Below are 13,845 nucleotides of genomic sequence, written 5' to 3'. Positions count from 1 at the left end.
ATGTTTAGATCGTGAACATGCTTTAACACTGGTGGCCGAGTTTTTACATACACGACCAGTAACTTTCAAACTGTGAAATAAACAAACGTTTTCCTTCTTTAATCATGTTTACCAAAAATACTGGTGGTGACATCAAAGGATGTTTATTTGTGGTAAAAATAACATTATTATGTAATTGGGTAATTATAAAATTATAATGGTCATTGTCAAATAAGAAATGATCATCAGCCACATCAATGCCCTGGGACCATCCACAGCGGTCCACCACATGCTCGACGACGACGAGTCTTGAACGATGAACGACTGATATGGTTGAAATGTAACATTAAATTGAATTGTGTCGTACATGTATCTCATTTGTATTAGAAATGTAATTAAATTAAATCAGCATGCGGAAAATCTGAATGATAATAATGTGTCGTATTAATATTGTAGTGTGTCAAAAATGTATCTTATTAATATGTGATTACTCCCTCATTATTGTTTTAAATGACATGAAATATTCAAATATATATATTGTATCCATGTTTTACTTGTTGCTAAATAAAACGGATTACAAAGTAAATCAGTTATTATTTTTTATTGAACCGATTTGTTTAGGCAAAAAATGATATCAGTTATTTTGGCCGTAAAACCCATTGTTCCAGTACAGTAGCCAGGTGCCTGTGTATTAAGTTGATAAGATAATGATCATCACAGCAGCTTGCTATTACACAGTGTATTCATTCTGCTGGCGTTGTGTTAGATGTCATTTTTATCAGTTTTCAATTATGTGTATCTCTTCGCTTAACTCAACGTTCAATGGCACGCGCACTTAACATAATTATAAAACATAACGCGTATCATTATATTACTTTTTATTAATTACGTACACGTATTAAATTTTATATATTGTTTTTTTTTCTTGTGTTTTTCTCAACCAGAAAGAAATAATAAAACATATAAATAAATATAAAATTCAACATGAAATCATTTTTATTAAATCATATTTTACAAGAAACTTTTTAAAATAGCATTAAACTTAATTGAAGAGCTTACATTGATTCCGCCATAAATCATTACTTCTTATTACTATTATGTTACTATTATGTTATTTAAATAAAAGCACCAATTAAAAAAACAACAGTATTGCGTTATTTAAATCGTAAAATTAACCAAAAATTTCCTAACAGAATTCGTTTTTCAGAGGTAGCTCATTCATTTCCCTTAATTCTTTACCTTAGGCATAGCATTAATTACTCAACTCAAAATTAATCCACAGTTTGCAAATAAATGCCTCTAATGTTATTGTAAGCCGATAATAGGTGTCATTAACACCTCGTTGTAGGTATACCTCCTTTATAAAATCAATTTACCGAAACCTCCACGGCTTTTACTATATAAATCTGACCTTTAAGTGTTTATGAAATTTTGTTTTGCCAAACGGTCAGCGCCGTGAGTAATGACTAAAATCAGTGAATTTTAACCTTTCAAAAAATGTGCACTTAATGTTTATGTTTTTCATAATTAAAATATTACGAATATTAATCTTATTGTTATTATTGTAAAAAATGTCGTTGGCAATGAAATTTGGACAGAATTGAATATTAAGCACAATTATTTCTGTAAATACCGTCACGTGACTTTCTCTTTTCCCAGCGTGGACCATCATGAAGGCTCGTGGTGATGTACGTGCCCTAAAAAATATAATATTGACCACATCTATAATAAAAACTCAAATGCCCTTCTAGCTGTCACTGTTAACATTATAATGTATTTCTATTCTCTTTGTGATAATCACAGCCGAAATATAAAAATGAAATCGTCTACTTAAGTGTAACATATTTTCGCGAGGAAGGAATGTCACTTATTTTACAAAACAACACTGCAGCCATAATGTTTAGAAGTGCAGCGAGTGTGTTATGCTAAAGAACAAGTACGATCCTTGCATCGCACTACAGAAAATTGACTATCATATTATCTGACGCAACCTGCTTCACTGACTGGAAAAACAGAAATTTTGTATTGGCTTTAGTATTTGTAAGACCAAATCAATCTACTGTTTAAAAGAAATAGTTTCACTTTACATTTAGTTTTTATTATCCGAAGAAGATATCTATATATTGTTGGAATGGTTGTCGGACTTTCACAATGATGGAGATGAATGACACTTCATTATATAGGTAGTTTCCATTTTGTGATTGCACAGGCCACTGCTGCAGGAAATCAATAAAGTTTGGTTCTAGCGGATATAAATATTAAAATCTTCCTGCCAGTATTATTGATTTAAAAAAACAACAGCAACTAATGCCATTATGATGATATTTAATTATTATAATTATAATAATTATTATAAATACTGAACTTTTACCATGCAATGTTTGCTAAGATCAGTGTCGATTCTAGACTGTGCAATTCCTGCTTTTTTTCCAAAGATCACTGACATTTTCAGCATGTGTGTGACAAAAGTTGTGCGCTTGATATCCAGAAGTATGTTTCAAGGTCTAAGCGATATCGTCTGCGCCGAAAATGTTGAGAGCTGTTTTACAATTGTCTGTCAATTACATATATCTCTTTACTCAACTAAAGATCGTCTGAAGGTGGAATGTCGACTCGTTGTGTTGGAAAATGGATATTGGTTAATGAGAGTGCATGCTTTGAATGAGCGACAGCACACTTAGGCATTCACTACCTGCAGGAAAATCATGCAGCTGACGCATGACATAATTGTCAGTAGCGCATGGTTTTGTCGGCTTACCACACTAAACGAACCCTACGGTGTACACCTCCACAATGAAATCATTGCCAGTTATTTAGAAAACTGATGATGGCAACTGGGTGTAATCCTTGTGGAAATTGTGCATTTCATGCATAATAATGTCAAAACATTTTTGACCCGTAAAGGGTTTCAACAAATTATGGTCAAATTCATTGCACATAACCGTTAAGATGTCATTGAATTCTCAAATGAGCATAACATTTTTAAGCGGAAACACACTTCCGAATTTTAATGTTAACGTGACATTCACAAATTCTAGTTTCAAATAAACAATGCTCATGCATTTCGTGTTGATCCTTTGGGGGGGGGGCAAAATTATAGCAACTTTATATTTTGCATGCATGTGTATCTCATGAAGCTGCACATTTTGAGTGGTGAAAGGTCAAGGTCATCCTTCACGGTCAAAAGTCAAAAAATACAATCCAAGGGAAGTAATAAGCTTTAAAAGGGAGTTAATTTCTAAACCTGCCAAATGATATATTGAAATTTTATTTCAAAGCGGCGCAATAGGGGGCATTGTGTTTCTGACAAACACATCTCTTGTTATAATTTTAAATGAAATAGAAATATCATGTGAAAACATATATTTGTTTTTTTATTCAAGTCGGTGCAATACTTGGGAAAGTGCTGTTTTATTAAACAGTATTTCACTGACTTGACTGTATGTAATTATGTTTATGGTAAACAAACATTAAAACTAAAACACATACAAATGGTATTTGATAATTGCCCCCCCCCCCCCCCCCCCTGTTTCAGAAAAATCCCCCTTATTTTTCAATGTTGGGGGGGTAATTTCCTCCCTACTTTTGGATTTCTGCAATAGACACTGTAAGATATACTAGAAAATCTACTTTTATAGAATATGACTGTAATGTTTCATTATACAAAAACAAACTTGAATATATTATGATTAATTTGATAAATACAATTGCTAATCTATTTAGCTTCCTAAATCTCTAACGCTTGGGGAAATCTGCCTATGACATACTGGGGGTAATATGTGGACCAAGCCAAATACGTTTTTTTGTACCATTTTAGGAATGAAAAAAAAATGCCAGGTCCCGTTGGATTTGGACAAATTACTGCGTTTTAACTAAAATTGACAGGTTGTTGTTGGTTTGCTAACAAATACTTTAAAATTTGGAATAAAAGAGTTTTCAATATAATTGTATTTAATAGAATTTTTTTTTAAATACATACTTTTTTCCATTGGGAATGCGGCCGAATACAGGCTTTCAATTTAAACAAAAACAACAACATTGCAATTGTTCATGTTTTTCAAGATTCTCAACTGTCTTCCTAGACCCAGAGTTCTTACTGGCGATGTTTGCATATCTATTCTTCAACCTATCAATTGTAGAATGAACCAATGTATATTCTTTAAGAAGTTTTTTTGTCCTTATTTGGGACCCGCCGAAAATTGGCCCTTTCCCCTCGGATTTTTTCTTCCCCACAGCTGGTAAATTTTCCCCTAGATTTCATTTTCCCCTAAAAAAAAAAAAATGTTTTTTTTTTGTTTTTTTTTTAACTTTAAATATATAAGTTAACCTGATCCACTGTAGAAAATAGAACAAAATATTGCATAATTAAATTATCCATTGCCTTCAATTTGTTTTAAAAACAGTAAAATATGTTAAATTGATTATTTTATACGCTCCTTATTTTCCCACAGATCCGGCTTTTTGCACGATTTTTTCCCCCAAAATTCAACGTTTCACGCGATTTTTTGCCCCTAAAAAAGGCCAGGCCCTTCCCAAAAATCAGATAAAAAACCCTGCTTTAAGTAAACAAATATAAATTTCTATGTTGTCAAGAAACATTAGTGTTCTTAAACTTCTATATTTAATTCAGTTATTGTGGTTCTAATTTGTAGTTGAAGCAGTTCAAAGTAATCGGGCGGTCTATGCCCTCTGATAAGAATCGAACACCGCCACTCTACCAGATGCAAATCTTTGCCCCTGACAAGTGTACTGCAAAGTCCAGATTCTGGTACTTCGTCTGTCAGTTGAAGAAGATGAAGAGGACACAAGGAGAAATTGTTTCTTGTCAGGAGGTATGAACTTTGCTTGATGGAATTGAGATCTGCTTTTAATTACAATGTATGATATGGATTACGCTGTGATATAAAGTAGTTAAAATCAAAGTAGCTTTAAAGTATATCAAGTGTATCTTTTGTGAGCATTGGTCTTGAAATGCCTTCTATTGCTATTCTTTCACTTCCTCATATTCAACTATGTACACTTATTACTGGTTAATACGTATCCCAGGAAATATGAGTTTGTTAAATTACCGCAGGATTTTTGTAAACGGGAAAAATCCATCTTAATCAAAACAATTAAAAATGTGATCAGTTTTTTTTCTAAATAACATGTACCATAACTTTCAATGTTGTAAATAAAATGTCAAGTCTCGCAAATTAATTGCACTACATGTATTTTGATATGCCTGTTTAAAAAATGATTGTATTATGGGAACACCAGTCCTGTGAAGGGAGGCAGTCCCATGAGAACAATGTCAGCTCAATAACTCAGTTTAAATCATATCATCATGAATCTTGGTTACAATGGTTAAGCGCATAATTGTCTCTGACAAGTTTGTAAATCAACCAGATCACATTAAGAACTTCTGAATTATGACCATTGACTTGTATGCAAATAGCCAAATTTGCCATGCCATCTGGCTTAATAACGATATTTTATATTGGATCATCATGAAACTTGATGTTTATGGTTTTGGGCCTATAATCTCAAACAAGTTTGATAACCTGCTAAATAACATGAGCATCTCTGATTTGTGGTCCTTGAGTGATTCCCAAATTGCCTCATCAATAACGAGAACATTGTATTCCATTGTATTTCAAATAGATTCACACCCAAAGAGAAATTGCACAATTGAAAGTGCGGTGTTAACTCTGCCCACTAAGGGGAAGGGGTAGGTTAGGGGGTAGGGTTAGGGTTAGGGGTTAATTGATGTGTAATATCTATTTGGTATCTAATATTTGTGTCGTATCTATCTGGAAAACAATGCCACCTCATTAATAATGCCAGCTTACTAGTTGCTTTGACCAATCTTGATGACACTTGGATATACATGTAGCTTGAATGGAGACCTAGTATGGGATTGTATTTGGGGCTAATTGGGTCATGGGTATGATAACTGTTACCTAAAATACAGCTTCTCTTAATAATACAGGTTGTATGGAGGTTTTGCATTTAAATTCTGTGTGCTTCTGCTATAAGCTTGTTTGGAGACACAGAATTTGTGTGTATATGTAGCTTAACTGCAGACCTAGCTGCTGATAGCATTACCTGCAGACCTAGCTGCTGATAGCATTACCTGCAGACATAGCTGCTGAAAGCATTACCTGCAGACCTATATGCCGATAGCATTATCTGCAGACCTAGCTGCTGATAGCATTACCTGCAGACCTAGCTGCTGATAGCATTATCTGCAGACCTAGCTGCTGATAGCATTACCTGCAGACCTAGCTGCTGACAGCATTACCTGCAGACCTAGCTGCTGAAAGCATTACCTGCAGACCTAGCCGCTGAAAGCATTATCTGTAGACCTAGCTGCTGATAGCATTACCTGCAGACCTAGCTGCTGATAGAATTTGTGGCCATAAAGCCATTGTCACTGTGAAAATTACAAAACAGTTTCCAATCAATAAATGGGAGTTGTGTGTAGGTAGTGTACCAAACTGAAGGCTAAACATCAGAAAATTTAATTCAATAAGACTAATATTATGATAATGGTTGGCAGACATGTTTTAAAGGAATTGCAATTTCTTTTATTTCCAATATTGTCCCTGCAATCATATGTACAACAAAGTTAAACATTGTTCACAAATCACTGTAACCCAGGCCTTTATAAATAGACGAATGTTTTAGAAAAGTAGGCACGCTTGTACGTTTATAAGAATTGAAAGTAAGGAATAATGCCTAATAAGTCCCCTACCGGTTTCACCGAAGGGGACTTATGGTTTTGTATCAGTCAGTCCGTCACACTTTTCTGGATCCTGCGATAACTCTCAAGTTCCTAATATTTTTTCATGAAACTTGGAATATGGTTAGATGGCAATATGGACATTATGCACGTCATTTCATTTTGCTCCTACGTAAAAAATTGTGGTTGCTATGGCAACAAATAGACTAGAAATATTGCTGAAAATGGTGTTTTTTTCTGGATCCTGAGATAACTCTAAAAGTTCTTAATATTTATTCATGAAACTTGGAATATGGATAGATGGCAATATTGACATTATGCACATCATTTCAGTTTGTTCCTACGTCAAAAATTGTGCTTGCTATGACAACAAATAGACTAGAAATACTGCTGAAAATGGTGTGTTTTTTCTGGATCCTGCGATTACTCTAAAAGTTCTTAATATTTTTTCATGAAACTTGGAACATGGATAGATGGCAATATGGACATTATGCACGTCATTTCATTTTGTTCCTACGTCAAAAATTGTGGTTGCTATGGCAACAAATAGACTAGAAATACTGCTGAAAATGGTGTTTTTTTCTGGATTCTGCGATAACTTTTAAAGTTCTTAATATTTTTTCATGAAACTTGAAACATGGATAGATTGCAATATGGACATTATGCACGTCATTTCATTTTGTTCCTACGTCAAAATTTCTGGTTGCTATGGCAACAAATAGACTAGAAATACTGCTGAAAATGTTTGTTTTTTTCTGGATCCTGCAATAACTTTAAAAGTTCTTAATATTTTTTCATGAAATTTGAAACATGGATAGATGGCAATATGGAAATTATGCACTTCATTTAATTTTGTTACTCTGTCAAAAATTCTGGTTGCTATGGCAACAAATAGACTACAAATAATGCTGAAAATGGTGGTTTTCTGGATCCTGCGTTAACTTAAAAACTTCTTGATATTTTTTCATGAAACTTGGAATATGGATAGATGGCAATATGGACATTATGCACGTCATTTCATTTTGTTCCTACGTCAACAATTCTGGTTGCTTTGGCAACAAATAAAAAAAATATTCTGACAATGGTGGAATTTCTGACAATTGTGGAGCCGGTAGGGGACTTTTATTGCTTGGCAATAGTCTTGTTGATTTTGGTGTTATCTGTTATGTACATTTCTTCCAGGTTTATGAAAAACGACCATTGAAAATTAAGAACATTGGCATTTGGCTGAGATACGTGTCTCGAAGTGGAAACCACAACATGTACCGTGAATACAGAGATCTAACTGCTGCAGGAGCAGTTACCCAGTGCTGTGAGTTTGCTTGACTAAGAGTTTATAAAAGTCACCTTAGCTTGTACCTTGCATGTTAACCAGAAATGATGTCCATTTGCACCATTCAAATACCACGCATCAGGTAAGGTTTGATGAATACAGAGTAAGAGCTACAAATGATATTTTTGAGCTAGATTCAAGGATATGAAGAAGACTCTGTGGTTAATGAAGACCCGTCAAAGTGTCATTGTTGAACAAATAGCTAATGAAAGGAACAGAAATAAAGTCTTTTTTAAAAGGTAAGAACCTACAAATCTGACTACACTTTATTAATAACACAATTCCCTGACTTTGGTGTTTTTGTTTAGACCGTGATATGGGTGCCCGTCACCGTGCCAGAACGTCGACCATTCAAATCATGAGGGTTGAGGAAGTGACACCAGACAAGACACGCAGACCTGCCATCAAACAGTTCCACGTAGGTTTCCACTTAATCGGTGGTAGAGTTATCAGCTGATTTTTGTTGCCATTTTACTTTTTATTTAGATGTTTGGTGCACATACTTGCGGTATTTGCAACACAAATGTTGTGCTATACCTACTCTATGTGCAAAATCAAATCAAGCCTGTCGCCTTTCTTGTTAATTATTGACTGTAAAGTGAATCATGGCATGAACATTTGTAATGAATTCTTATTATAAATTCAATTCAAATTATTGTAATCCAATAAGTTCAGAAAACTAGAAGTTTTAAGTGCACACTCTTGCAGTATTATCAGTAACATATTGATAATACTTTCACATCTGTGCAACATTAAATCAAGCCTGTCGCCTTTCCTGTTACATTTTGACTTGAAAGTGAATCATGGCATGAACATTATATTAAATACTTTATTGTCCCCTAGGCTACCGGTTTCACCAGAGGGGACTTATGGTTTGCGCTCTTGTGTGTCAGTCAGTCTGTCACACTTTTCTGGATCCTGCGATAACTTTATAAGTTCTTAATATTTTTTCATGAAACTTGAAACATGGATAGATGGCAATGGACATTATGCACGTCATTTCATTTTGTTCCTACGTCAAAAATTCTGGTTGCTATGGCAACAAATAGTCTAGAAATACTGCTGAAAATGGTGTGTTTCTTTGGATCCTGCGTTAACTTAGTTGAATTATCCGAAGGGATATTAAATAATTATAACTTTCTGATAATACTCCTTTGACGTTTCGGCATAATGCCTTTATCAAAACATTGGAAATTATATGTTAACTACATTTTTACGTCTTTTGACTGCACAATTTAAATAACAAAGAAAAATGTTTTTAAACGTCAAATGACGTACATGATGACGTCATAAATGGCGTTATATAAAATGGCGCCAAAAAATGTAAAAATTCCCCAAAAATGAAATGATGTTCAACACTTACATATTTTGTCTTAATCTTATGTTGAATGTGTGCTTTATATATTTAATAAAATGATATTTTACAATAAAACAATCATCATCATATATAATTATAATTAAATAGGGTAAACTTATTTAATGACTTTAATTATTTCAATCCATATCTATGTAAAATATTATAATGATATTTGATTAAATAATCATATATACTTGCTATTCTATATATCATTGACACATTATGGATAAGATAAATTGCATAAAGTACTATTATTTTTACATTCATTTATGTTGATGATTAATATTAAATGTTTTTCACATATATTTTACAAGATAGTTTCCCGTAGCAGGACATCAAGTTGATTTTTTGTATTTAGTCCATTTGGTGATAGCGTTTGAAACTTCTTTATGAATTCCAATTCTTTAATAAGTCTGTAATAATGGGAACTGTCTCTTATTTGTGTTAACACTGATACACCCATATCCTGCACTCTGTGGCCAACACCTTTGAAATGTTCCTGCGTTAACTTTAAAAGTTCGTCATATTTTTTCATGAAACTTGAAACATTGATAGATGGCAATATCAGGGTTCTCAATTAGAGCCGGCTGCCGGCCAAATCAACCGTTTGAAATCAGATTTTGGCCAGTTGAAAATTGCTCAGATTTTGAACATCGGCAATACACTTTTTGAAATTTGCGTGTCTTTCGGTAATTTTGCTCCTTTTTGCTATTAAGCAAAGACATCGCTTGATTATCTCCCTTAACACATTACAACAACAACAATGAAATGGTGCAAATTGGAATCGGTCAAAAACCAGTCAAATATTTTGACGTTCTTTTCATCACATGGTGAACTTTTGTTCCTGATTGCTTGCGTTCCTTGTGTTAATGCAAAGTTTTTGTTGTTGTGAAAGTTTGTTTAAATTCAATTCAGTTACGTTTCAAACTAGAAGTGTCACGCAAAATGTGCATGGTAGAAGGACGATTAGGCCTTTTCCCCATTCCTGTAGGGCCGAATTTAGGCCCCATTCCCATTCCAAAATCGAAGTTTTTCCTATCAGAATAAAATGTCTAAATTGGAACCTTGTGCAAAAAAAACCCCGTCAAAATCGTAAAAATTGACCCTTAAAATTGAGTGCAATTCCGTATCCGCAAGTTGTATTTATCCGAATTATGATACATTTTATTTGTGAAAAATCTCATTTTATACGAGTTAAAATTTTACAAAAAAGATAAAGAGCTTTTTTCATTTATCTGTTGTTAGTTAAAAAAGCTAAAATTCATAAAATGCACAAAAAAATGCTCAAATGTAAGTGCGTTGTTGACCATTAAAAAAGCCATAAATTGGCCAAAAATGCAGGAAATCAGGTGCTCAATTTTAAAATTTTAGTGAGAGCATGCCCCCCAACCCCCCTAGAAGGCCTGTTGGTTTCACATTTTGGCATGTTGGCTCAAAAGTTATTGAGAACCCTGAATATAGACATTATTCACGCCATTTCATTTTGTTCCAACGTAAAAAATTCTGGTTGCTATGGCAACAAATAGACTAGAAATACTGCTGAAAATGGTGTTGTTTTTTTTGGATCCTGCGATAACTGTAAAAGTTCATCATATTTTTTCATGAAACTTGAAACATGGATAGATGGCAATATGGACATTTTGCACGTCATTTCATTTTGTTCCTACGTCAAAAATTCTTGTTGCTATGGCAACAAATAGACTAGAAATACTGCTGAAAATGGTGTTTTTTTCTGGATCCTGCGATAATTTTAAAATCTCTTCATATTTTTTCATGAAACTTGAAACATGGATAGATGGCAATATGGACATAATGCACGTCATTTTGTTCCTACGTCAAAAATTATGATTGCTATGGCAACTAATATAAAAAAAGATAAAAAATTCTGACAATGGTGGAATTTCTGACAATGGTGGAGCTGGTAGGGGACATAAATTGCTTGGCAATAGTCTTGTTCTCTGTAAGTCATTTCTGATGAAGTGCACACTCTTGCAGTATTATCAGTAACATATTGATAATACTTTCACATCTGTGCAATATCAAATTAAGCCTGTCGCCTTTCCTGTTGTGTTTTGACTTGAAAGTGAATCATGGCATGAACATTATATTAAATACTTTTTTCTCTGTAAGTCATTTCTGATAAAGTGCACACTCTTGCAGTATTATCAGTAACATATTGATAATACTTTCACATCTGTGCAACATTAAATTAAGCCTGTCGCCTTTCTTGTTATGTTTTGACTTGAAAGTGAATCATGGCATGAACATTATATTAAATACTTTTTTCTCTGTAAGTCATTTCTGATGAAGTGCACACTCTTGCAGTATTATCAGTAACATATTGATAATACTTTCACAACTGTGCAATATCAAATTAAGCCTGTCGCCTTTCTTGTTACGTTTTGACTTGAAAGTGAATCATGGCTTTAACACCACATTCCATATACTGGATAAATATTAAGTTCTGTACAAAGCACAGTCTTTAAGTATTTTCAGTAATATATTTATATTATTGCCTTTCTTTTTACCTTTGTTCTAAAAATTGAATCCTGGTTTGAACACTTGATGCTCTTATGTGATACTTGGATACATGCCGGTGGGTATATTGACTTTAGCATGTTGACAATATTGCAATGCCTGTACAAAATTGTGCATAAATATCTCTTAGGTCTCAGAATAAAAACAAATATTTTAATTTGAAATTGTAGAACATCAACATATTGTTCTAACCTTGAGTTGTAGCTATTGAATGTCAGTATTTGATTTGCTGGTATCAGAAACAAAGCTCTTGGGGCATTAGCCAACTTTTCAAATTTTAGGGGGGAGGTGTGTGGACAAATCTCTCCCACAATTTTACTACTAGGACAAAGCTTTACTCTGTACTGATTGGTAGTTGAAGGCTCATACCTAATGTTATTCTTTATTAGGAGGTATTGTGTTTACCAACTTGTTTGGGAAGTTAGTTACAATGTGATCATAGGTGTTCAAGAACTGCATTTATAGTTTTCCTGTGTGCACACATTTTGTCTGGGAAATTAAGTAGAATTTATAAATATTGTCTGAACATAGGTGCTCTTATTTGTATTTGTTTGACTGTTTGAGACTGCAGCATTCACAATGTTTATTTACATGGTGGCAATTTTTCCCTAATATCTATATAAATTTCAATAGAATGTATTGGCAATTACCTTTCCCTTGTGAGGAATTATTCACATGATTATTACCAAGTATTGTGCTTGCATCTTTGCTGGGGAAATAAGTCACCGATAAATGTGCTCCAGCTAGCAATAATAACAAGGGTACAATGACCTCTCCCCTTTGTAGGTGCCTGCTTCCTTTTATACTGCCCTGCCTTTATTCATTTTATTTGCATGGATTTTATTTTGCACAAAGATATCACTTTAAAATGGATATAAAGGGACAACAGACTGACGTTATCTCCAAAGCCAAAATCTTTGTCATAGCAATTCTTACATCCTTTCAACAATACCACTATAATGCAATGAAGGTTTGATACAAGCTGATAAATAATCTATACTCTATACAGACACCATTTCAATGTTACTGATTTAAATTAACAGATGCCTGATTAGTTTTAGATACATGTACTTGTATTAGTTTTGTTTTTACTGGTGATAAAAGCAAACATTCAAGTCCCCTTCAAACTTTTCTCCTGGTCCATTTTAATCCTGGCTGGAGCACTTACATGCTCACTTTTTGTAGTGTTTAGTTTCTCCAGAAAAGCATTCAAGCATTTTAGTTGAACCATTAAGTTAAAAAAAATGACTCATGTACACAGAGAATAACATTTGTTAATGCCAAAAGCACCAGTTTTCCATGTAATTACTTTAGTGTTCTTTCCAGAATGCTAATTTTTTACAGTTTACTTTTGAACTTTCTGCTAGTAAACCAATATGAATTATAAATTTGAGGTGTAAAAACACTAATATTATTAACAACAAAACTACACTTATAACATTCATATTTTAAATAAATAACCCAAACATCTCATGGCCATGAAAGAGGGACACTCACTTAAAGGCCCTTGTTCTTGCATTTTCAGGACTCGAAGATCAAGTTCCCCTTGACCCACAGGATCAATGGCCGCCAACATAGCCCAAGGTTCACCACCAACAGGCCACACACCACCTTCTAAAGACTGCTCTCTTAATAGCATATTTATGTCACGAAGTATGTGTAATAAAGATGGCCTTTCAGTGGATTGAAGCTTTTTTTTATTATTTTTACATAGTCATGATTTCATATCCCTTACAGTGTTGCTGCACAGTGCACTAGTGCTCTATGATAATTAAAAAGAAGAGTGCAATGAGAGGTATCGACTAAAAGCGGTAGAAGAATACATTTCTGTACACATTTTATACTTTTATCACGATTTTGCAACAGGTGTCAATTTTGGTTTGATGCTTAGAAATATGTGGGGAACATGAAATT

General features: G+C 33.7%; 1 protein-coding gene across 1 annotated transcript; it reads left to right on the top strand.

The window, feature by feature from the left end:
• The first annotated feature begins 1,499 nt into the window (after positions 1-1,499).
• Positions 1,500-13,615, top strand: LOC127832301 (60S ribosomal protein L18a-like). The gene is made up of 5 exons (XM_052357717.1): positions 1,500-1,667; positions 4,632-4,811; positions 7,886-8,015; positions 8,345-8,454; positions 13,457-13,615. The coding sequence occupies exons 1-5, from the start codon at positions 1,650-1,652 to the stop codon at positions 13,547-13,549; spliced, it is 531 nt and encodes a 176-aa protein (XP_052213677.1). The 5' UTR covers positions 1,500-1,649; the 3' UTR covers positions 13,550-13,615.
• The last annotated feature ends 230 nt before the right edge of the window (positions 13,616-13,845 follow it).

The sequence above is a fragment of the Dreissena polymorpha genome, chromosome 5, assembly GCF_020536995.1.
Source record: "Dreissena polymorpha isolate Duluth1 chromosome 5, UMN_Dpol_1.0, whole genome shotgun sequence".
NCBI lineage: Eukaryota > Metazoa > Mollusca > Bivalvia > Myida > Dreissenidae > Dreissena > Dreissena polymorpha.
This window is presented reverse-complemented; position numbering and strand designations above follow the sequence as displayed.